The 22,600-nt window shown below is 45.7% G+C and overlaps 1 protein-coding gene across 1 annotated transcript; it reads left to right on the plus strand.

Moving 5' to 3' along the window:
• The first annotated feature begins 323 nt into the window (after positions 1-323).
• LOC109972925 (uncharacterized) lies at positions 324-17,346 on the plus strand. Its single transcript, XM_020622166.1, has 21 exons — positions 324-402; positions 1,465-2,047; positions 2,761-2,861; positions 3,942-4,011; positions 4,086-4,216; positions 4,287-4,375; positions 4,737-4,836; positions 5,196-5,239; positions 5,497-5,574; positions 5,661-5,857; positions 6,947-7,011; positions 7,275-7,381; positions 7,470-7,572; positions 7,715-7,814; positions 8,621-8,660; positions 8,803-8,854; positions 8,933-9,041; positions 10,028-10,111; positions 10,756-10,873; positions 13,417-13,507; positions 15,394-17,346. The coding sequence occupies exons 2-21, from the start codon at positions 1,792-1,794 to the stop codon at positions 15,466-15,468; spliced, it is 2,010 nt and encodes a 669-aa protein (XP_020477822.1). The 5' UTR covers positions 324-402; positions 1,465-1,791; the 3' UTR covers positions 15,469-17,346.
• The last annotated feature ends 5,254 nt before the right edge of the window (positions 17,347-22,600 follow it).

Consider the following 22,600-nt stretch of genomic DNA (forward strand, 5'->3'; position numbering starts at 1 on the left):
CTACTAGGAATATGTCAGATGTATGGACCAGAACACTGGAATCTTAAAAAATATAGCAAGTATAATATCAGAATCAGAATAGTCCTCAATGGCCAAATGAGTTTGAACATACAGGCTTTTGACTCTGGTACTGTTGTGGTTTGTGTCCTGCTTCCGGTTTTGGGCTTTTATTTTGGTTTGATTTCCTGGTCCTGTGTCACCTCACCTGCCCCAGCTTTACTCTGGTCTTCAGTCACCACTCATTGTGTTCACCTGTCCCTCATTATCCTCCCATCTCCTGTGTATATATCATCCTCCCTTCCTCAGTCTGGTTGCTGGCTCATCTGTTCTCTGTGCCTCGTTGCCCCCATCATCCGTCTCTCTGCCTGTCCACTTTCTAAGCTCCTGTATCAGCTGCCTTGGGTACTTTTCTGTTCTTTTGAGTTTTTCCTGTCAGTAAGATTCTTAGTTCTCCTGGTTCGTTTTAGTTGCTATTTAGTTTGTTTCATGTAGCTCCCTGACCGTTCTGTTTAGATATTAGTTTTATACCTGTAGTGTGAAGTCCTGTCAGGTTGAGCATCTGTTTACCCCTTTGTTCCTCTTCATTTATGTTAAACTGAAACACTAGACTCTAGACCCTGTCTGCTTTTTGGGTCCTTCCTTGCCTGAACCCTAACAGGTACAGAGGCTCTCAGTCAGCTGTAAGGCAACAGGAATAGAAAGTAACAATGAGAATAAAAATAAAAATCCTGAAAAACAAAGGTAAACATCAGTTTCTAGAATACTAAACCTTGAAATCTTGTATTCTGATGTAGAGAAGAAGAAAATAATGGAAAGAAAATATTTTAAAATGGTATAATACAAAAATGACTCATTTGAAAAGCAAAAACTTAACAGTGAAGTGAAAAAACCTTAGAAAAAACTAACTGGACTAAATTTCTAGGTCGAAGACGTTTCACCTCTCATCCAAGAGGATGAGAACTGATGAAGTCTCTTGGATGAGAGGTGAAATGTCTTCGACCTAGAAATTTAGTCCAGTTAGTTTTTTCAGCTTACTATGACCTGGATGACTGAGAATCTGCACAGACATCTTAACAGTGAACATACGATCTACTTCACGTTAGAAAAGAAGGTGATGAGGTGCATTATGTTTTCTTCTACATCAAGCTAATCATAAGTTAATCACTAACAGTTCATTACTTGCTGTATTATCTAAACCCAAATGATGTTAATCAGCTTTAATCCATTAAAATGTAAGAAGACTAACCTTTAAAGCAGTGGTTGTTTCTGATATCTGCCTCTGTGTCCAGCTATTTGTCCCATTGAACAGGTGTCCTTTCAGAATAATAATGTGACTGATGGCTTTCATGTCACTTTTGTCTGCATGGAATGGAAATAGGCAGGTCCTTTGCATAATGCAAAACAAATGATGTATTTTTAGCACAATATTCTGACAATAATTTATTAACATTTTATGTGTTTCAGCTCTTGCAGATGAAATATCTTGACCCTCCCAGTCTGAAATTTGGAGAAATCAAGATGTAACAAACAAATTAGTGGTTGTTGTTACCTTTAAATCCCAGAGAAGGAAGTAACACCAAAGACGCCAGCTGCCGTAACACCCGAAAGAAGGAAGAAGAAGAAGAAGAACCGTGGTTGTCAAAGTAACCAGTTGAGAGGAAGGAACGGAACCGTTTATTAATGTGTTTACGGTCGGACTGTTTTGATGGGCGGACCCACAGAGTGCATTTTGAACTTGTCAATAGGAAAGCTGTCATTCTCTTCCATTTCTAAATCTAGTTAAATGTGTTCATGATGTCTAATTTTCCACATTTACTTTGTAACGCGCCTTTAGCCTTCAGGCGGTTGTCGCGCTGCAGAGGCTCAGGAAGGTGCGTCAGTTTGTGTTTTGACGCTCGGACTTTGCACTCTAGCCTCTCTGCTGAGCGGCCATCCAGGACTAAGCACCAATACAAAACTAGTTCCAGATGTTATACAAGTTCTGCCAGGACACAGCCGGTCCGGATCGGCTGCGCCTCGGGGTTCTGGGGCGACACAGCCGCCTCAGGTTCGGTGACATTTACTGTTACACTAACCACGTAGCATTAGCTTTAGCATTTAAGTAGCTAGTAAAGCTAACTATGCTAAAAACACAAACTTTAACAGGTGTTTGTACATGGACTTAAAATGACTTCATAGCTTTTATTTACTGTCTGACACATTTTGAGCCTCTGACTACATAAATCATTTGATGTGGATGTTTTAAGATGTGCAACCATCAAAATAGTAGTTTTACTTGCAAGGTCTTTGCACTTATTTCGTTTATTTGCCTTTCAGTGTCTTATTAGTTTCAAATGTGGATTTACTGCACATTTTCTTTCACAGAATAAGAAAGTCTGGTACATAAGGAAGAGACGGTATAAAAAGCTTCTGATTATTTATATGCAAGTAGAATTTAGGCTAATGTGGAAGAAAATGCAGCTGTAAAGTGCATTAGTTTCATTTTAAAGGTGAGAGTTATCAAGTACTACGTTTTTGATGTACAGTACAATTAACTGACAACAGGCACAGTCAGTCAGTAAAAAGCACAGGTGACTGACTTGTCAGGCCACCATACAGCACAGGTAGCACCCTAACCCTCTGGAAGTGAAGCAGCCTAATGGAGCTCATTTTACCCATAATTCACCGGCGCCTCCTGGTCGACACCTACATGTTCTCGTTGTTCACTGCTAATGCCTGTAACCCCAGTGCGTTACTGTTCTTAATTCACTGTTTGCTCAGTGCCTCAGCTGATCCACAGTGGGAAGCTGGACTTCCTGGTGTTCGACTACCTTAGTGAGATCACCATGTCGCTGCTCACCGCCGCCAAGTCCAAGGCACCTGTGAGTTACACCTGTTCTTCTATCTCTGGCTGTTTTTCACTTCCTCCAAGGTGAAGAAGGGTAAAGACGTGGGTTTAAAGAATGTATTATGTTTCATTATAATAAAGGAGGACAGACCTGTGTGTCTGAACCTAAGTTCAGAGCTTTCAAGATGTTGCACAGTAAATAGTGCTTAATGATGGTTTCTACAGGAAGTGGTAAGCTTTGTTTTTGGAATTCAAATTCCAACTATCTAACACCTGTATATCAATTTCGCAAAGTGGAAACGAGGACGACTCATGGATCTGGGGCAGGTTAAGCTCACTGATCTGCCAACATCAGCTGGAAGTTGTCAGCTTTTTCTTACAGTCGGGGGTTAACTCTGACCCCTTACTGTTAACCTGCTGAGGTGAGCAACTTCCAGCTGATGTCGCCAACTTCCTGCTGTCACCATTTCAGCAGTCCGTCATCTTGTCTGCAACCAGGTTCTCTGAGTCGTACCTGCAGCCAGCTTTTGGTTTTTCTTGATGTGCACAGAACAGTTCTGCATGTTCAGCTGCTAGATCTCATCAAAAAGCAGTTTTAGTGACTTGTCATAACAAATTAATTTCATCTCTATCGTCGTGTGACGGCTTATCACACAGTTAATCCCTGTTTTGTTATTTTATTCAGAGTTAACTCCTCTTATTTAGTTTCCTCGTTATTTACGTGATGAAACAGTCTTAATGCTGCTTATATTCAGTTATCTCATCTGTAAATGTATGATAACTTTTATATGGCTAGACCAAAACAATGGCCAGTGTTGGCTTATCGATATGTGTGTTGGCCTGTAACTGAAGACTTCTGAGTGCAACAGTGTCAAATAAACATTTGAGTTCATTTTTAAACAGAGTTTATGATCTTTTGGTTTTGTGTTGGTGTATAAATTGAATATCAGTTGATACAACATGTCTTTCTCAATGTTTTATAACAGTTTGTTAGCGTCAGCCAGGCTCGTACTGAGATTTCCTGTTCTCACTGACCGTGTTGTGTGTGAGTGCGACCTGTTGTACGTCTGTGTAACTCATAGCTGATGCTGGTTGTGTTGCTGTGCTGCTGCAGAACCTGGGTTACGCTCCGGACTTTGTCCATCTCGCCCTGGCTCCTTTCATCAACGACATCCACAGGAAAGGTGAGTGAACCTTTCTCAATAAACCGAGTAGAAACAGAAATCTTTGTTTGTGGCTCCAAACCTCCTCTTTGCAGGTATTCGTGTCGTGAGCAATGCGGGAGGTGTGAATCCTCTGGCCTGTGCGGAGGCTGTACAGGAAGTCATTAAAAAGGCTGGACTTGACCTCAAGGTTGCTGTGGTGACCGGTGATGACCTCATGCCTCATGTAAGACCTCTCCATCATCATCACTGTTTTTATTGACGGCAGGATGACTTGACCTGCCCTCTCCTCTTAGAGAAACAGCTTCTCTGATGTGCCAGTGGTGGACGACGACAGCAGACAACCGTTACCTCAGACACTCCACAGTATGAATGCCTACCTTGGGTACGAACTTATCAATACACACTTTGACTTCATGTTTGACAGTGACTTTATTCAAAATACGTGAAGCTGAGATGCTGCCCTGACATTTCTGGAACTTGTTATTAGGGTTTTGGAACCATAGAACTGAAACTCAGGTCTCAGACCAGAATATTAACATGTGACCAGTGTAAAGCGTCTCAATGCTGGGAACCATCTGCTGCTTGTAACATATTAAAGGACAAACGAGCATAAAGTGTCCAACAGAGACTTTTTAGTGACGTGTCCCCAGAGCAGTTCCAGTGCTGGTCTCATCTGTAGCTGCACACAGTCCAGACTGGGTGAAACATGTAGCTGCTCTCACTCTGTCCGTGTCCGTCCTCAGGGCCGTTCCTATCCGCCGCTGTCTGGATCTCGGGGCAGATATCGTGGTAACAGGACGATGTGTGGACAGCGCCATAGCACTGGGGCCACTCATGCACACTGTACGTTCGACATGCAGCAGCTTCTGAAAGTATTGACACCTTCACACTGTTGTACATTTAAGGACACGTCTCTGAGTGTCCTGGAGGGGTCCAGACTTAGGCCCCATATGAAGACGGTAGGGGTGTGATGAGATCTCGTGCAACAAACAAGCTAGCTGCTAGCTCTCTACGTGCCCACTGTGGTGAGCCAGAGGCTGTGGAGGTGATGTCATGATGTCATGTGACTTGTTCTCCTGCAGCGGGTGTTCATCCTCGAGACAGACATGTTCTTGTTGGGTTGTTTCTAAAAGTAACAGCTGTAGTGTGTGTGTGTGGGAGGGAGGTGACCTCTATCTGGTTTGTTTATCTTTGTGCTGCAGTTTGGATGGGAGAGGGATGACTATGACCTGCTGGCAGCTGGGAGGTACACACACACTCTCACTCATTTACTGAAGTACTGTACTTAAGTACAACTTTAAAGTATTTGTTTTCTACTACTCCATACTTGGACTTCAGAGCTAAATTTTTACTGTGCTACATGTATTTGGCATCTTTAGTTCTTTAAGTCCAGATAATATCACAGTGAGATTGTGAACACATTTAAACCACGTTTCTCGTGGCTAGAGCCTGATCACCATGTAGCTGCGCTTCTCTGTCTGGGTGTGTGTGTGTGTGAATCAGTCTGGCAGGTCACCTGATCGAGTGCGGTGCTCAGAGTACAGGGGGCATCTTCACCGACTGGCACAAAGTCCCTGACTGGTAACTGTCGGTCTGCACACAGGCCATGAGAAGTTGGTTCTTGTTGACAAAGTGAAGGCTGCACAGTGACTTCATCTCTGTCTCAGGGACAACATGGGCTTCCCGGTGGTGGAGTGTTCCAGCGAGGGCTCCTTCATCCTCTCCAAACCGCCCAACACCGGCGGCCTGGTGTCCTTTGGCACAGTGGCCGAGCAGCTGGTGTACGAGATCGGAGACCCGCAGAGATACCTGCTGCCTGACGTCACCTGTGACTTCAGCCAGGTGGTCCTTAAAGAAGTGCCAGGTGCATGACACACACATTCACGGAGTCAGCCCTGAGGACATGGCCACTGGCTGAACCGTGCTCTGTTTTCATAACCCCTAAATACTCTTCTGGTGACTTTAAACAAACGCGTCTGGAGCCTTGTTTCGCCCCCTGACTGAACCCTTCACCCTCATCCGAACCTCCAGTTATCAGCTCTTACTGGTTTGTTTTCCCTTTTCCAAACTAAACATGTCCATCGCCTCAGGCTGAACCTGTGTCGAGTTCCACTGCAGCATCTAACCCTCGCATGAACTTTCCCCGGATCCTCCATCACACTCTTCCTCACTGATAAGAAGCTTTGTTTTTCCTCTAGCTGGCCATTAATTGACTGATTCTGATTCACTGAGAGGCATCGGTACTCCCAGAGTCATGAGCTTTCCCTCCCACAGTACTGTTTGTATAAAGAAGTGTCCAAATAATACACGACATGTGGAGGACAGCCTTAGGATTTCACATGCTCAGACTAACGGAGCCACTAACTCTGCTCACAGATCATCCAGATATGAGGCTAAATCCTCAACCTATATTTGAGGCTGCCTCTGTCTTAGGTAAAACAGGTTAACATTGTTCTAGTGTCAGAGTTGTGGCTGAGCTGTGTACTGAACCTGTAGCTCCTGTTGTTGCTAAACCTGTAAATAATTCAGTCTAATTGAACCTCAGCTGAACTCGAGTTCTGTTTGACCACTTCGTGACACCAGTAGTTTGTGACGTGAACTGAGGGTGAACTAGTGTGTGTGTGTGTGTGTGTGTAGTCTGGTTCAGGCCAGGGTGAAGTATTCAACACACTGAGGGAGATGTCAGGAGGTGAAGGGTGGCGATGGTGTTGAGAAATGACCAGATATAGAAGAAGAGCGGCATTAATGACAGCGGGGTCGCCCAGCAGTCACAGTCACAGTCACAGTGCTGCTGCCTCTGGATTTGAACTTGACTTGCACTTTAAAGTCACACACTCAGATTAGCTGTTTCATAAACAGCTCCCATTTTGTTCATCAGAATGCAGAACTGTTTGTCTTTGTGTGTCGGATGTTTGCTGGAAAATGTGAAATGTACGTGTGTGTGTGTGTTCAGGTGTAGAAGGCGGCGCCGTCAGAGTCAGCGGGGCGAAAGGCTTCGCTCCGTCACCTCACTACAAGGTAAAGCAGCGTCCTCGGCCGAGCGTCGCAGCAGGTTTACTCTGTGTCTCTGTGGTTTCAGCACTGTATCGTTTGTTTTTCCTCTGCACTGTAAAAACATCAAACCATCTTTTTATTTCACAATATATTTGAGGTGAGTTTTCATTTACCTTCAGGTACTTTTACCCACTGCTGGAAAGTAACTCAATACATTTGCTAGTACTTAAGTACAGCTTTAAGGTATTTGCATTTCCATGTCCTACCCAACCTCCTCCTGTCTCCAGGTGTGCGCTACATACATGGACGGTTTCCGGGCAACGGCGGTGTGTCCGGTTGGAGGGCCGCGGGCGGTTGAGAAGGCCCGACGCACTGCAGAAAGCATCATCAAACGGTGCATTCAGGGGAACGGACTTCCTGCACGTGGATACTGATAGTAAAAAGCAAGTCTAAGACTAAATGTTGTGTTTGTGTGTGTTTAGGGTGAAGCGCATGTTTAAGCAGTTAGGACTCGACGATTTCAGCTCTGTTAACATCCAGGTCCTCGGAGCTGAGGACACTTACGGGGCCAATGCTCACACCAAGGTAACATTCTTCAGTGACACACAAGACATTTAAGAGAGTTTGTAGCTTTCACCAGTCTGAGTCCTGAATAGACAGGCACATGAGAATGTTGTGATTAATAATGTCTTATCGTTGGTGTGTGTGTGTGTGTGTGTGTGTGCAGGGCTGCAGAGAGGCAGTGATCTGGATGGCTGTGCACCACCGACAGAAGAAAGCTCTCGAACTCTTCTCCAGGGAGGTAGCTCCTGCAGGGACCGGCATGGGTGCGACAAACACACGTGCTCTTTCTTTAAATCCTCTTAAAGCATAAGGGATGGCCACTTTTGTTTTTGTTATTTTCCACAAATCTCGCCCAGAGTCTAAAAGCAGCGATGAATGTGGTGCACTCACTGTGATGTGTGTGAATCCAGAGCCATGTGAACCCCCTCGTGCACCACTGGAACCTCCTCAGGGTCTATGTAAGCTTCCTAAAGTCCCTCAGTGACCCCTGGAACCTCCTGAAGCACTATTGGAACTCAGTCTTTAATAGCTGGTGGACAACAGTGGAGGTCTACAGCACAGAGCGATGAGCTGGTCCAGGGTCTGGGCTCACACATTACGGTGAGGACACCTCATTCACTGGTGCTGCTGGCCTGTGGACGGGGTTTGTCCATAGTAACACACCTTTATAATCATGGCTGGATCTTTTAACCTCTTCACATTGAACTAAAGCCCCTGTGTGCTCTGGTGGCTTTGGTTTTCTAAAGCGTGTCCTCAGAAATAGAAGAGAGAATCTGAGCCGTGTTACTGAAATCACACTGTGAAGTCACTGTATACACCCACTGTAAAGAGGCAGCGTTCGTCAGCTCGCTGTGACCTCCTGAACCAGATTTGGATTTGTTTATGTGCCAAGTTCAGCTCTCACACACACTTGGCATGAACTCGGTGTGAGTTCCATAAGGCTGCTGTTGAACTGTAAGTGGGACAGGAAGCTGAGCTGAACTCAGACCAGCTGAATTGCTTTGTGTTTTAAAGCTCACTGGAAAGCTCAATCTTTTCTCTTGGTCTTTCACTTTTTCCTCACTCACAGCTCCTGGACTGACGGCCATCGTGGGCGGGCGTCCCAGAGTGTGAGTTAACTTACCCTCCTCTAACAACCAGTACTTTGATGCAGCTGCTGCTTGAATATAAATTGGTCCAATAAGAAACAATATTAACATGTAACAGCAGTAGATTTATACACGTTGTTCATTCTGCCGTCGTGGTTTCCAGGTCTGCGGTCCTGAAGCCCTTCTTCTTCTTGCATCCTAAATCTCAGCTCCAGGTGAGAGTCGCAAACATTTTTTAATAAACCAGCTATTTCAACACTGTTTGGGTGATAGAGGTTCTGACTTTGCTGCAGGTGGACATTCACATCGCTGGGGAGCGGGTGGAGTCATTGTCAGAGGTGGGACCAGACGCACCTGACCAGGAAGCTCCTCCCACCTCAGCAGAGGATGTACCTGACACAGGTAACAAGGCTCTGATGGCCTTTAAAGGGTTACATAGTTCTTTGGGGGATGATAATAGTTCTTGTGGAGTTCCAGGAGTCCTTGAGCGTATTCCAGGGTTCAGATTCTTGAGCTGGTTCCACTGGTCCCCAAAGAGGCTTAAATTGCTCTTGAGGAGGTCCAAGGGGTCCTGGAGAAGATTCATATGAACTTTAAAGAGCTGCAGTGGTCTGTCAAGGGTGCAAATGGTCCTTGAGTATGTTCAAATGCCCATGAGGATATTCTGGGTTATAAGGATCCTTGAAGGTGTTCAAATGGTCTGTGGTGGTCCCATGGGCCTTTGAGGACTTCTGGGTGTCCTTTAGGAAGCTTACATACTGTATGTTTTGCCAGACTCATGCTGCTCAGCCTTCAGCAAACCCAGGTATCCAAATGAATTAAGAGTTAACGAACCAAGATGAGTTGTTTGTGTCATTGCAGACATCTGCCTAGAGAGGGCGCTGTCCTCCCACCTCCCTGTTACAGCAACACAAAACCAAACCACTTCTACATCACTGACATGAACAAACAGGGATTCTCTGGGGTTTTTTGTTCGGACATGGTTTAATCCAAGTCTGGAGCCTTAATCTTTTTTGGTTTGAATAATTTTAAGGAAGAAGGTTTAGTTTGTTTATCCAGGTGAGACCGATGACACCTTCTACAGCTCTGTGGTCAATAGCAAAGGCTCTAAAGTAACTGTCATGTTAGAAACATGAGCTCTGGCAGAAACAAATCACATTATCCTGCCTGAACAATGAAAAGCTGCTGAAAACCTTGTGCAAACAGTCAAACCACAAGAATCAATGCAACAATAAAATGCTTCCAGACTTGACAACAGGTTTGTGTAGGAATAAATCAGGCCTCTGAAGTGGAGTCAAACAACCTAAAAGTGAGACTGCGTGTTTGCTTCTGTGTTCACCATTAGCTGAGCCAAACGAACATGTTTTGGTTTTCTGGTCTCTGTCCAGACCTGCCCAGTGGACCACACAGCTACAGACTGGAGGAACTGGCCTACACGAGGAGCGGAGACAAAGGAGACTCGGCCAACATCGGTGAGAAACACTTCACAGCCGAGTGCAAGAGCAAGTAGCTGTCACAGAGCACGATGCTGATTCAGTGGAAACTGAATCCCAGCCTTCACTGAGGTCTCGTTCAGAGGCGGGTTTCACATTTTCTTTATGCTGCTCCCCTCCCCCTCTGCTTCCATCGCTAGGTTTACTTCTCTCTTCTTTTCTCCTTCTCTTCAAAGCCCACAGCAAGCATTTGATTGTTTTTATTCAAAGTATTGCCTTTGCTAGTGACTTTATTATTATTATTATTGCAGTGGTGGTAGTGAAACTCAAAGGGTAAATCTCAATTCCCTTAACCACATCCACATTTCCCCTCACTTGTGTCTTTTCCCGCCCACATAAGATGCCGGAAGAGAGGATTTGAGGAAACGAGTTTTAGAGAGATGAGACGTCCTTTCCTCTGATCCATCATATGAAGTCTGTTCAATTGATTTCTGATAAAGGGCGTGTCGTCCTTAAGGATGCTCTCGTGTATCCTCACCCCTCATAGCAGGAATAAGAGCTCTGGGATGTGCTTCAAGATGGCGGACTGGAATGACTTCCAGGTTGAGTGAAGAACAATGAAATAGGGGAATTGAGACTGAGCCACTGACTTCACTGTGAGCTTTCTCTCGCTTTCTCCTTAGGAGTCATAGCTCGTCATCCCCTCTTCTTCCCTTACTTGAAGAAACATCTGACTTCTTCTGTGGTGGAGGACTACTTCTCACACCTCATTCAACCAGGAGTGCACAACCCTGTCACGAGGTGAGAAAAGAAATATTTAAATACTCTTTGAAAATAATTTGTTTGTATAGGAGAGGCCTAAAACAACCTCAGAGTCCAGTGTGGGTGTGTTCATGTCTGATCAGTCTGCCTCACATCCTGATGCTATTTTCAAGTTGTTTTACTGCCTGTGTGTGAAGTCAGCCTGTTGAAATTAGCCACAATGTAAAGCTGGTAACTTGTTTACCTAGCATAGTTGTAACGGCACTAAACTTGGTGTCATCATGTTACTGGTGTCTCTCTTTTAGACAACACTGCCCAGGTGTGACAACGAGAGGGGTGTGACAGTAGCAGGTTCCTGCTCCAGCATCTGTGGTGGTTTAGTTTTTGGTTTAGAAGCGGTTATGGTGAGATGTAGGGTACAAATGCAGCTAATGGTGGCTAACGGTGTTAGCAGAGCTGAGACCAGAGCTGTCCGGAATCCGGTAGTGCAGCTTGGAGTTGGTGGGCAGCTCCTGCTCAGCGCTGTGGGAGCTGACCAATCAGAGTAGACTGGGCTTTTAGGGAGTGGGGGGGCTGGATGTTGCGGCATGCTCATCCGCTGGGCGTTTGTGTGTACTGTTAACCTCAGGCCCTACAGTCTGCAGCCCAGTGACCTGGCCACCCACACTTGTGACACTGGTCTTTTGTCTCCTCTCTGGCTGCATGTGACTGGTTTTGTCTCACCCCTCCTTCCTGCAGGAGTTGAGCCATGCTGGGGAGGGGCTCCTCTCATCCACTCATCTTTAGCCATGGTTGTAGGCACCTTCCACTCAAACTCCCAAATGTCACATTCAGGAGGATGAGCCTGCCCCAGGCTCTGTGTGGAGTGTGCATGTCCTCCCTGTTTTCTCCGGGTGCTCCGGCTTCTTGCCACGGTCCAGAGACATGCAGATGACTGTAGTTTGAGTAGTTTGGGTAGTTTGACTGAAGTGTGAACGGCTGTCAGTCCAGTTTGTGGACAGATGGAGCTAAGGGTGCAGTTTAGCTGTTGAGCTGACCCCGGCACATGTACGCCGATGTTTCTGATGTCCACTGTCACACTCAGAAAACAAACCCACAATCAGCTGAATCAAATCATCTGTAGGAAGAGGGGGCGTCCCCTAACCGTACGGTTGGTAGTTCGATCCCTGGCTTCTCAGAGTGAGTGTTTGTGAATGGGGTCATTGTGTAAATGTTGTAAAGCACTATATACAGTCAGTGCAGGTACATTTAGCATGAGCATTTAATCCCTCTGTGTCCTGTCATTACATGTGACCTGTGTTGTTTTGGATCTGGACTCTATCAGGCTACACTCCCAGAAACAATGCTCCATGTTAACATCCACAGTATCAGAGCAAAACAATAATCAGCTGTTTGCACAATGAAAAACGTTTCACTCCTGTTTGACCTTCTACTACAAAGCACGTGATTTTCTGCATACGAGAGGGTGTGGCTGTATGTGCATGTGCACTTCTGTTTGCAGCCAGTGAGGAACAGGCACTTCAGCCTCCTCCACCCGTTTTCAGAGAATGCACACTGCATCAGCTGTGGCTGTGTGATCACTGTCAGACATCGGACGCCACAGAGCAGGAAAACAAAAGGTGCAGTCTGCAGGAGAACAGATGTTAGTCAGGACAAGGCAGAAACACTCACACAGGAAACACAGCACGGCCCTCCTACATCTGGGTCTTCATCTTCCAACATCACAGCTAGTTTAGTTCATATATGACACAGAACTTCCAGTAGCTGCTTGTTGTCATTAATATAACAGCACTGACTGTGCCTCTAAAGCTCATAGTGGGTATATGGCTGCAAACATGTAGGATAAACATGATGAGAACTAACAAATATCAAGAGTAAAACTGATTAGCAAACGTTACAAAGCCTCACTTCCACATACTAAAGCTGCACAGTAGCAGCCTGGACTGGTCAGCTGTTCATCTGCAGGTATGGCTTTGAGAAGTGGTCCAACGTGGGTGGACGAGCTTGCGCAGTGACTCACGTGCATGGTGTTAGCAGTTAGCCTAATGAAAAGGTGGCAGCTGTAAAGCTGGCCGACCTGCGTTTCCTGTCACACCCTGAAACCCCCTGAAACCCCGCCCTGCTACTGCAGACGCTTCACTGGGCCTCATCCACCGCTTGTTATGTGATTTTCTGCTACTGCAGACGTTTCACTGGGCCTCATCCACCGCTTGTTAACCTGCAGGAGGTCCAGCACACACTTACCTGCTTACAGACACGTGCACTCTATGATCATGTTTAACTTCCACCATATGTGCAACATGTATGTGCACAAACACATTTACACACCCACTTACTGACTGGTAAACTATGACACACACACACACACACTTGTAAATCCCACAGAAATGGTTACTAGGCAAAAAAACACACAAAACAAACCACACATGCACACACAGACACATATTTACACGTAAGTGTGTGCAATGAGCCGCCACACTGTTCCAGCACATGGCGCCAGACTGTGCTGGCTGTGTGTGTGTGTTTGACTGTGTGGTGTGAAGCTTTGTGTTGCCATGGCTGACGCCTGTGTGTTTGTACAGATACATTCTGCCAGGGATCCACGGCTTCAACTTTGTCCTGCAGAGTTCACTGGGAGGGGGCGGGGTGGCGTCTCTACGCAGCGACCCCCAGGTAACACGCACACACAGCTCCTCTTTTCTTTTTACTTCTTCCTCGTTGGTTTCCCGTCACCACCTCTGTCCCTCCGTGTCCACTCATCACTGTCTGCTGGAGAACACATGCTGCTGACATTCACACTCCTCCCAGTGACTCAGCGTGGAGAAGTTGACAAAACTAAACTCTCCTGTGAGGAGCAGCAGCTCCTGAACCACTTCAACATGAGCCTGCAAACCTCAGTCTGTCAGACACACACTCCTTTGTAATGTAAACACGTCGGTCTCATGTCTGAATCACCAGCTGAGACTCACGTCTTCCCTGTTTACCACCTGAAGGACAGTGAGGGAGACATTGAGCTTTTTTCCTCTTGTTTTGGAGACTTTCTAGAGAAAAACCTAAAAACAAACTATTGGGTGAGAAGTGAACAATGAGTCAAAATGCCTTTTCTAAATGTATTAACGTATGCGTACTCCAGCGGGAAGGTCGGAGCCTCTACTGTCTCAGGAGCATGCAGAAAAATGACAGAATGGAAGGATCCAGTGTTTATAGGCACAGCAAACAGGGCTAAACATGACTATCTGCAAGATATGATGGCTGAACAGAACATGTTCCACCCTGAATGCGGAACTTGGAGACTTCACTTTCTGTTCTAGGAATCTGGTCTTTATTTGTTGATGCATCATGAATGTTGTCACCTCACCCCACCGTACCAAGGAATGCTGACCTGCTGGTTTAGCTGCCTGAAGTGTCACTGATAAAGAGAAATGTGTCCTTAGAAAGTGTAACAATAAGGCACATGCTGATTGTTTAGTGCACTGTTAGAATATAGAATATATATATAATGGATATAAGTTCAGCAGTTAACTACCTTTAACAAACGCCTTCAGACTGAAGGTGTGGGAAAACGCAGCCCTCTCCATTCATCGCTATGGGGGACTGTGTTCACCAGCACCACAAGGGGCTCTGGCAAAATGACACAGCCCTGTGCGGTGAAAAGGTTCTGGTTCAGATTCCACTGCACCGGACGGTGACATCATCCGGCAAAGGTGCTGCGTTAACCAGTCACATGTGGGGACAATCTGGACGTTGACGCCCAGAGGAAGAAGACTTTTGTTTACCTTGTTAGCATGAACATTCACTGCTATTCACCGTCTATCAATGCCAACACACTGGTGGTAGAGTTGGTGCTAAGGTGGAGTAGGTGGACTTAGTAGCACTGCTGACCAAAACACAACGGAAACTCCTGGGCCAGAAACACGAATGAAGCCACTCACGTCTCATCACAACATCGTACACTCCCCCGACGATTAAAACACAGCAGGGGGTTGTGTTTTTACCGGATCGGTCTGAACGCCCGCTAACAGCCTCCTTCACACTTTCCTCTCTCCTCTTCTTCGTGACCTTCTTGCCTTTCACCCTCCTCCTCTGCTCCTCATCCCTTGTTCAGACACTCCTGTAAAGTTTTTTACCACTTCGCTGGAATCCACAGCACATAAAAGAAACACATTTACAATGTGCTAATACACACACTTCACACACAAAACCTTGAAATGAAACAGGCTGAGGTGGAAAATCACATTCAGCTTGTAAGAACAAACCCATTCTGTATTTGTTGGTTTTAAACAGTTGCTTTTATTCTTAAACCGTGATTTAAAGCTCTCAGGTGACAACTAATACATGGAAGCTTTACATTAAAGATTGTAAACAGAATATATAGAATAACAGTAACAGAGCAAACCAATTCGTTTACCCATTGTTTATACTGTCCTGATGATGGGTCTCTTTTTATTTCAGTTCTGACCATTTTGAGTCCTGTCTAATGACCGTTTTCTTACTTTTTCTTCCCGTTGTAGTTCATTGTAGTTCATTGTAGTCCATTGGTCCTTTGCTTCTATTCTCAGGGTAAAGCCTACGGTCAGATGCTGCTGGACCTGAAGCTGAGGGGTCTTCCTGACCTCAAATCCCTGGTGGACTGAGAGACAGTCAGGAGGGAAATGGAGACACGAGAAGACTTCACAAAGAGAAATGAAAGTGAGACTTTAAAGACGTCTTTCTCAATAGAGACACATACGAATCATTTATGGATCATGTGAGAGATGTTCTTGAGAACCCAGGTTGCATCAGCTCGGTTTCCTCGTGATGCCTTTGAACATAAAAGCAATATTCCCATGATGGTTTGACCGTCACAATGATTCCTGGACCATGAAATCCTACCCCTGGTATTTGTAATCATGTTTATCATTTCTTATTTGTTTATTATTGAAGATAAAAAGGCTCCATAATCTAATGGGTTATTCCATGTAGCATACACCACCTCTCCAACAGCTATTAACAAACAAACAAAACAAAGGTGGTATCAGCCTCCTTGGTGGAAAAGCTGGAAAAGAAGTTCAGTTAGAGAATCTGCTAATAAAATAAAATACAGTGGCATTTACCATCCCAGTTAAACTGTTTCAGTTCATTGAAGAGCTTTTTGTAGGCACCGAGGATCAAGAATGTCTCCAACAAATGTCACGGTAATTCATCCAGTAATAAAGATAATGTACCACAGTGCTGCAAGAGCATGGAGCCCTGTGGAACATTTCATATTAACAATTAATAAAGGATAATAAGGATAATCACCTTTATTAGGCCAAGCATGTTACACGCAAGCAATTTGTTTCTGGTACAGAACCAGTAAACCCCAGATAAAGCAACAAACAGGCCCTGAATTCAGGCTCAGCAAACTTTTCTAAAGTGAATTTTCCCTTCTGGTAAAAGCTGAACATGCAGAGCCACGTGATAATGTAGCAAGGTGCATTTCAACTCATACAGCCCAAAATCACATGGTAAATGTGCACATCATCCTCATAATCTGGACTTGGCCTGTGCACTAGCTTCAGGGGAGCTGCTCCTGAGGCCTGACTTCCACGGGAAAGGCGGTTTGGGTTTCCATCAGAGAGTAAACAAAGCATCCACCACAACTGAGACAGTTCAGATATTAGACGGGCCTCAGAATGTACCGGCATGACGGGGGGGTTTTCCTACAGCTCCTTCATCTCGACTCCACCTACCTCAGATGTTTGCTGGCCCACAGAAATGTAGCTGGCCCTGGCTGCCACCCAGTTATCTATAATTGCAAACAGCCTTAAGCTGCAGTTGGAGTCACCCCACACCCAAACAAGTATAATGTGATAGGTTCACATGAGCAACGAGAGACTGAACGAGTACAACAAGCTAGTAAAATAAAATAATTTTAACACACAGAAGACCACAAGCGTCTGTGCCAAATGTCATGATGATCTGGACCATACAGTTAGTTCAGTGAAACACTAAAGGTCCAAGAACTGACCATGAACTCGCACTGAGCCCAGGATGAAGCCGAACGTCAGAACATGTCTGAACACTGTGCCACTGTTTCTCAGTTCCTGTTTTCTCAGGGCGTGACATGTTCAGACTCTGGGGAATCGATTGAAACGCCGTTCTCCACATGACGCCTTGTTGTGGGCTCACAACTGCATTTTGTACCACAGCCTTGAATTTATTGAGCCACTTCAAGTTCTCATGTTTGTTTTGCTTTGTTCGCTTTTTAAACAGTGTTTTATAGTTGAAGCTGAAATAAGATCACAGATGATTACACTAACAGGATTCAATTCAGTTGGAATTAAAGGTCTTGATCGCTCAGAAATGTAAAGTAACCAACTGTAACAAAGACAAATAAACTCACCTTTGACTTGTTTTTACATCTTATTATAGAATTTCATTAGTTTGAGTCTTCAGCTGTCCACAGAGAAGTTCGCTGCATGCAGTTCAACAGCTGGTTTGTGTATGACTTTGTAGATACTAAACTGAAGAGATTAAAAGTATTTTTATGAGCAGAGCTTCTGTTGTTGATTCTGTGTGAGTGAGCTCCTCTTTCTTGTTAACTAGCATGTCTTTGTCACAGGAAGTGGTGCAACGAGAGGCGTTGACAGCAGCCAGACAGTGAGTGTTCAGTAGTGTTGGGGCTCAAACATCGGCTTTCACAACAGCTTGAAGTGCTCCAGAAGAGTTGTCTTTGGGAATATTCTTGTTGCATTTCCTTATGTTTAATATTGTTATTACTTTGTAATTGTGTTCTTTTGACACTGAGCAAGATACAAGTAAATTACCAAAAAATGACGTCGCTACTTTGACCACACTGGTACGAGGCCAAATACAAAAGACACGACCAAATAAAGATGGAGTTTGGTCCAGATTCTCTGACTTACTGGGCTAAACCGCCAAAGCCTCCTGCTGGGGGGTAAACCACATCCAGAGGAGTGTGTCTCCAGCCTTCCAGCCCAAACGGGAGGCCTTTGTAAATGTATAGAGCACCAACACACTGGAGGTGACTGCACTTTGCTCAGCTGTGAAAAGGACATTTGACACTTTCAGCAGCTCTTTGCAGAGTCTCTGCCCCCGTTACTCTGGATCCTGATGGACAAAGTGTTTTTCTGTGGTTTGACTGAACTGATTCCTGAAAACCCAAACAGCAGGTTCAGCTCCAGACTGACAAACTGAGTGTGAAGGGTTGTGATTAACATTCATCACATGCATGGGAACAAGTGTGTGTTCATTAATCAGTGTGAGAGCTGCCGGTCGCCCATTGAATCGTTTGTCATGACGTTGTCGCCTTTGTGCCCATCGGACTGACGGACAGCGAGTTAACACGTTGACGGCCCCTGACTTTGGCCGTCGCTGAGGATAAAGGCAGATAAATGACGCCTCATCAGTCATTACTCTCCTCTGTCTGTGCTTCTTTTGGAGTCTTTGTCTCTGACTCGCACACACACAGACAAATTCTCAGCAAACAGCAGAATACAAGTCATTTATTAGGTGTAAAAGTAAATCATTTCTGATTCACCGTCTCTCGCTACTGAGCTGAAAGTGAACTGTGCAACTGTAGCATGAGTTTGGAAAGGACAACCAAACATGGAAAACAGTGGTCGGATGTTATTTATTTCAGTAATATTAGTAAACGATCAGCTCAACAGACTGATGTGTTTAGGTTGAATGACTTTGGAAAATTCAGTACAAAAATATATCCTCCATGTTTGTGATCAAATGAAAAAGTGCTCAGAGCCCCAGAAACACTCAGCCTGACCCCGTGTGTTGTGGCAGCTCTTGTTTCTTACAACCAGTCATTTGTTTCTTTTAGTTTGGCCATCCCTGTGCAAATTACATGGTTTTTATTTAGTAATAACAGGAGATTCAACCCCTGCAGTAACCAGACGTTAACGTTTAACATGCTAACATTAGGATCAGGGATATTTATTGTCAGTTCACTATATGTGCAGGACATAGAGAAAATCCAAATACCGTTTCTCTCTCACCATATCATTTAGGAAACAAATAGAATAAAAGTAGAGTAAAAATAGACTAAAAAAAGACTAAGAAAACTAAGTCAAAGTGATTAGGATCAAACTAAACGGTACAACCTACTGAAATGTGGCAAAAGGTCGCAAAGTTCAAGGGGCCGAATACTTTCGCAAGGCACTGTAATAGGCTGTGACTCAAACCCTGTACAATCAGTGACAGTAGTGCAAATGACCAACAATATGACAAAAAGGGGGAATGTATTGAGTTTGTGCAACAGCAGGGGTAGACTTTTTATATCTTTGGATGTTCTGTGGTGGGTTAGGGTCCAGGGGCAGAGGGTGGAGATAATGGATAGTGTTCAGCATCCTCACAGCCTGGTGGATGAAGCTGTTTGTAAGTCTGGTGGAGTGGGCCTGGAGACTCTGATACCTTCTCCCTGAAGGCAGGAGTCTGGGGTGGGAGGTGTCATCAGCAGTGCTGATGGCTCTGTGGGTGAGGTGGGTGTTGAAGATGTCCATGAGGGAGGGCAGAGGGGCATCGACGACCTGGCTGGCTGTTTTCACTATGCGTTGCAGGGTCCTTCAGCTGGAGGCAGTACAGGCTCCGTACCACACAGTGATGCAGCCAGTGATGACCCTCTCAATGGTGCCCGGGTAGAAGGAGCACATGATGGGGGGTGGGGCACTGGCTCTCCTCAGTTTGCAGAGGAAGTAGAGACGTGTTTGAGCTTTCTTGGCCAGTGTTGTGGTGTTGTTGGTCCAGGTCCTCAGAGATGTGCACCCCCAGGAACCTGGTGCTGCTCACTCTCCACTACAGCACCATCGATGGTCAGTGGTGGATGTTTTAGAGCTTTTCTCCTGAAGTCCAGGAGAAAAGCTGGTGTCATGATGTCAGCAGCAGGTTGCTACGGTGGAGAACCAAGAGAACGAGGTTTGAGGTGGATCAGGGTGATGGCCGAGCTCACGTCACTGCAATCTGTCTCCGCTGTGTTGTCACGTTATGTACAGTTTTGAATCTCATGTCTGGAGAGCGAGTGGTTTTGAAGCTGCTCATTGTGACGTTCTGACAAACATGGATCTCTGTACAAAAGGACATGGCAGTCCAGTAGCTGCTGATATTGCCATGGTTAGAGATCTGCAGACAGACTCAGAGTGATATGATCTTGTTTTGAGGCTTTTGGCAGCAGGATGTTCTGGTAGTCGCACTGAGAAGGAGCTCATACTGAAACTGTTTTGATTAAACAGCAGTGTGGGGACGTTTCTGTTGGAAAAGCTTGTGAGCAGATGCTAATTTAACTTTTGTTTGCAGTAATCTGTAGGATTTGTCCCACGTCCCTCCCCAGGCTGCTGGAGAGTGTTGGCACCATGCAGGGTAGCGCACGGAGCAGCCAGAGCCCGTCCTCTCACACTGTCACTCAGCTCCATTCACCCTTTCACAGCGACTCAGTCGGGGTCACATCAACACACCGAGCAGCCAAATCTCCCCCTTCAGTCATTCAACAGCATCCAGGCTTGGGTCTGGGGGGTGGGGTGAGCTGGGGGGTTATTAGGGTTCAGAGTGTGTGTTTCCATGATCTGCCCCTAATCCTCTCCTCCTCTTTAAGGAAGAAGAAGAAAAGCAGTGAATGACAAAACAGAAGCTTCACTTCTCAAGGTAAGTAATCAGTTAATTACCCATGATGCTCGGGGCGCCGCGTCCCCTCCAGCAGCTTCACACATACGGACCAGTGTTGAAGCTGTAGAGGATGAACCGTGGGCTAAACCACCGTGTTTCATTTTATAAACCTCCTCGTTCAGCTTTGTCTGTTCTCACACCAGTGCAGCAGGGTCGGTGCTGGTGATGTCACATGACTTCCTATTTATCTCATTTCACAATGAACATTCCTTTGTCTGTCTGTCTGTCTGGTGCTTGTTAATTCTGGTTATTTTTTATACTAGCCTTATGCTGGTTTACTGTTGACTTGTCCCTTGTATGGGGACATGTGATACACACTGAGAGCCGATGTACCAGGGTCAAATTCCTCATGTGTCCAACACACCAGGCCAATAAAGCAGCTTCTGATGTCACATCTGGCCACCGCCCCGTCTTTCAACACCTTTCCTTTTAATTTTGTCCCATTAGACCGTTGTTTGTTAAGTTTCTTTGAAAAACATTCAGCTGTCAGATGTGTTCGTCCACTTTACCCAGGAGAAGTTGGAGACGACAGAAAGAGGCCTCGTCACCACATAGTGTCCTGTTTCTGCTGTCAGACTGAATGAGGTGATTTAATCTCAGCCCATAAACCGACAGTCTGTCCCAACCTGCATCATGACACCAGCTTTGATGTGTGTGTGTGCCTGTGCTCGCCCTTGTTGACATGTAACATGATCGATCAGAGACTAAAGGTCATCTCAACTTGGTGGCACTCGGAGCCTGACCCTCCCTGCACCGGCTCAGGTCACTGTTTGAACAAATGCTCGGTTTCCCTTGTGCACGTTGAAGCCAGTGAGTTGAGGTTCACAGCTTCTGGGGTCTGTTTAGAAAAGCTGCAGGGGGAGAAACCGCGGGTTTAGTCTGAAACAGGAACAGACTTGTTAGTGAGTCACTGGTACGACACTAAGTGTAACAGTAAATGTCTGGAATAGCCTTTAATCATAAGGACAAGACAGTGATGGTCCTTTTTACACACAGCTCTGATGTAAAGACGTTTCTCTGTCGTCTCCATTCAGCCAGTGTGAGCTCAACACTGAGCTGGGGGTCTGAGAAGCTGATCCACTGAGCGCCAGCCGCTCGCCGCAGAGTTCCCATGATGCTCCATGGGTGAGACTGCCTGTGTGTGAGACCGACATGTGCTGTGGTGGACCAGCCTGAGTTCAGGACATTTGATGTAGTCCTGAGGGGTCAGGGTAGCACTGGGTTCACAGCAGGATGAGGGAGACTCGTATGGGACCGTGGGCCCCTGGACGCAGACGGATATAAAGCCCCCCACCCCTTTTTTTATACAACACTCAGGTTGTGGTCGTTTTGTGTCTTATTGATCCTCTTTGTTGTCAGGCTGCGTTTCTTTCTTTGTAACAGTCACTTCACCTGTGCCCAGTCATCCCTCTGTGGGTTCGAGTCTGGGGCACGTACTGTGTTAGTGGGACCTCCAGTTGGTTCAGCGTGGCCGCGGGGCGAGCCGTGGCCACACGGCAGTCGGATCTAGAACCGAGCGGCTGGAGTCGGATACAGCTTGAGACTCTTCCTACATTCAGTAACACGGACTGGTTTGTCATGAAATGTGCTTTGTACCCAAAGCACGCACGACTCCCGACTGGCTGGGTTCAGACCCATCAGTTTTTGATCAAACTCATGAAGTGTGTTCGTGCTAACAGCAGGTCCAGAGGGTCACTGACCTGTACTCACATCACATCTGGTGTGTAAAAACACAACAATACCAGAAAGAATGGAAACTGCAGGAACACCAGCGATGACGGGCTTAACTTCATATCCCCAGTGTCCCTCTGTAATAAAAACACAAATCAAACGGTTTTCACTCAGTGTCCAGTCAGTTCTCACCCTGATGTTTTGGTTTGGCAGCTGGAGGAAATGTCACGGACGGACTTTGATGGCACGAGCAGTGTTTAACTTGTTCTGTGTGCGGAATCTCTAAGATACAGAAAACACCGAGTAGAGTTTCTTCCTCGTGTGTTATCGTGTCTCGTTCACTGACATCAGACTTTCTTAAACCACAGAATTCTCATTTTCTTTTCCGTATCCTCACCCATCGTGTTTGTTTCTCTCTCCCCAGTGAGTCACGTCTCGCTCAGC

The sequence above is a fragment of the Monopterus albus genome, unplaced genomic scaffold (assembly GCF_001952655.1).
Source record: "Monopterus albus unplaced genomic scaffold, M_albus_1.0 scaffold274.1, whole genome shotgun sequence".
Classification (NCBI taxonomy): domain Eukaryota; kingdom Metazoa; phylum Chordata; class Actinopteri; order Synbranchiformes; family Synbranchidae; genus Monopterus; species Monopterus albus.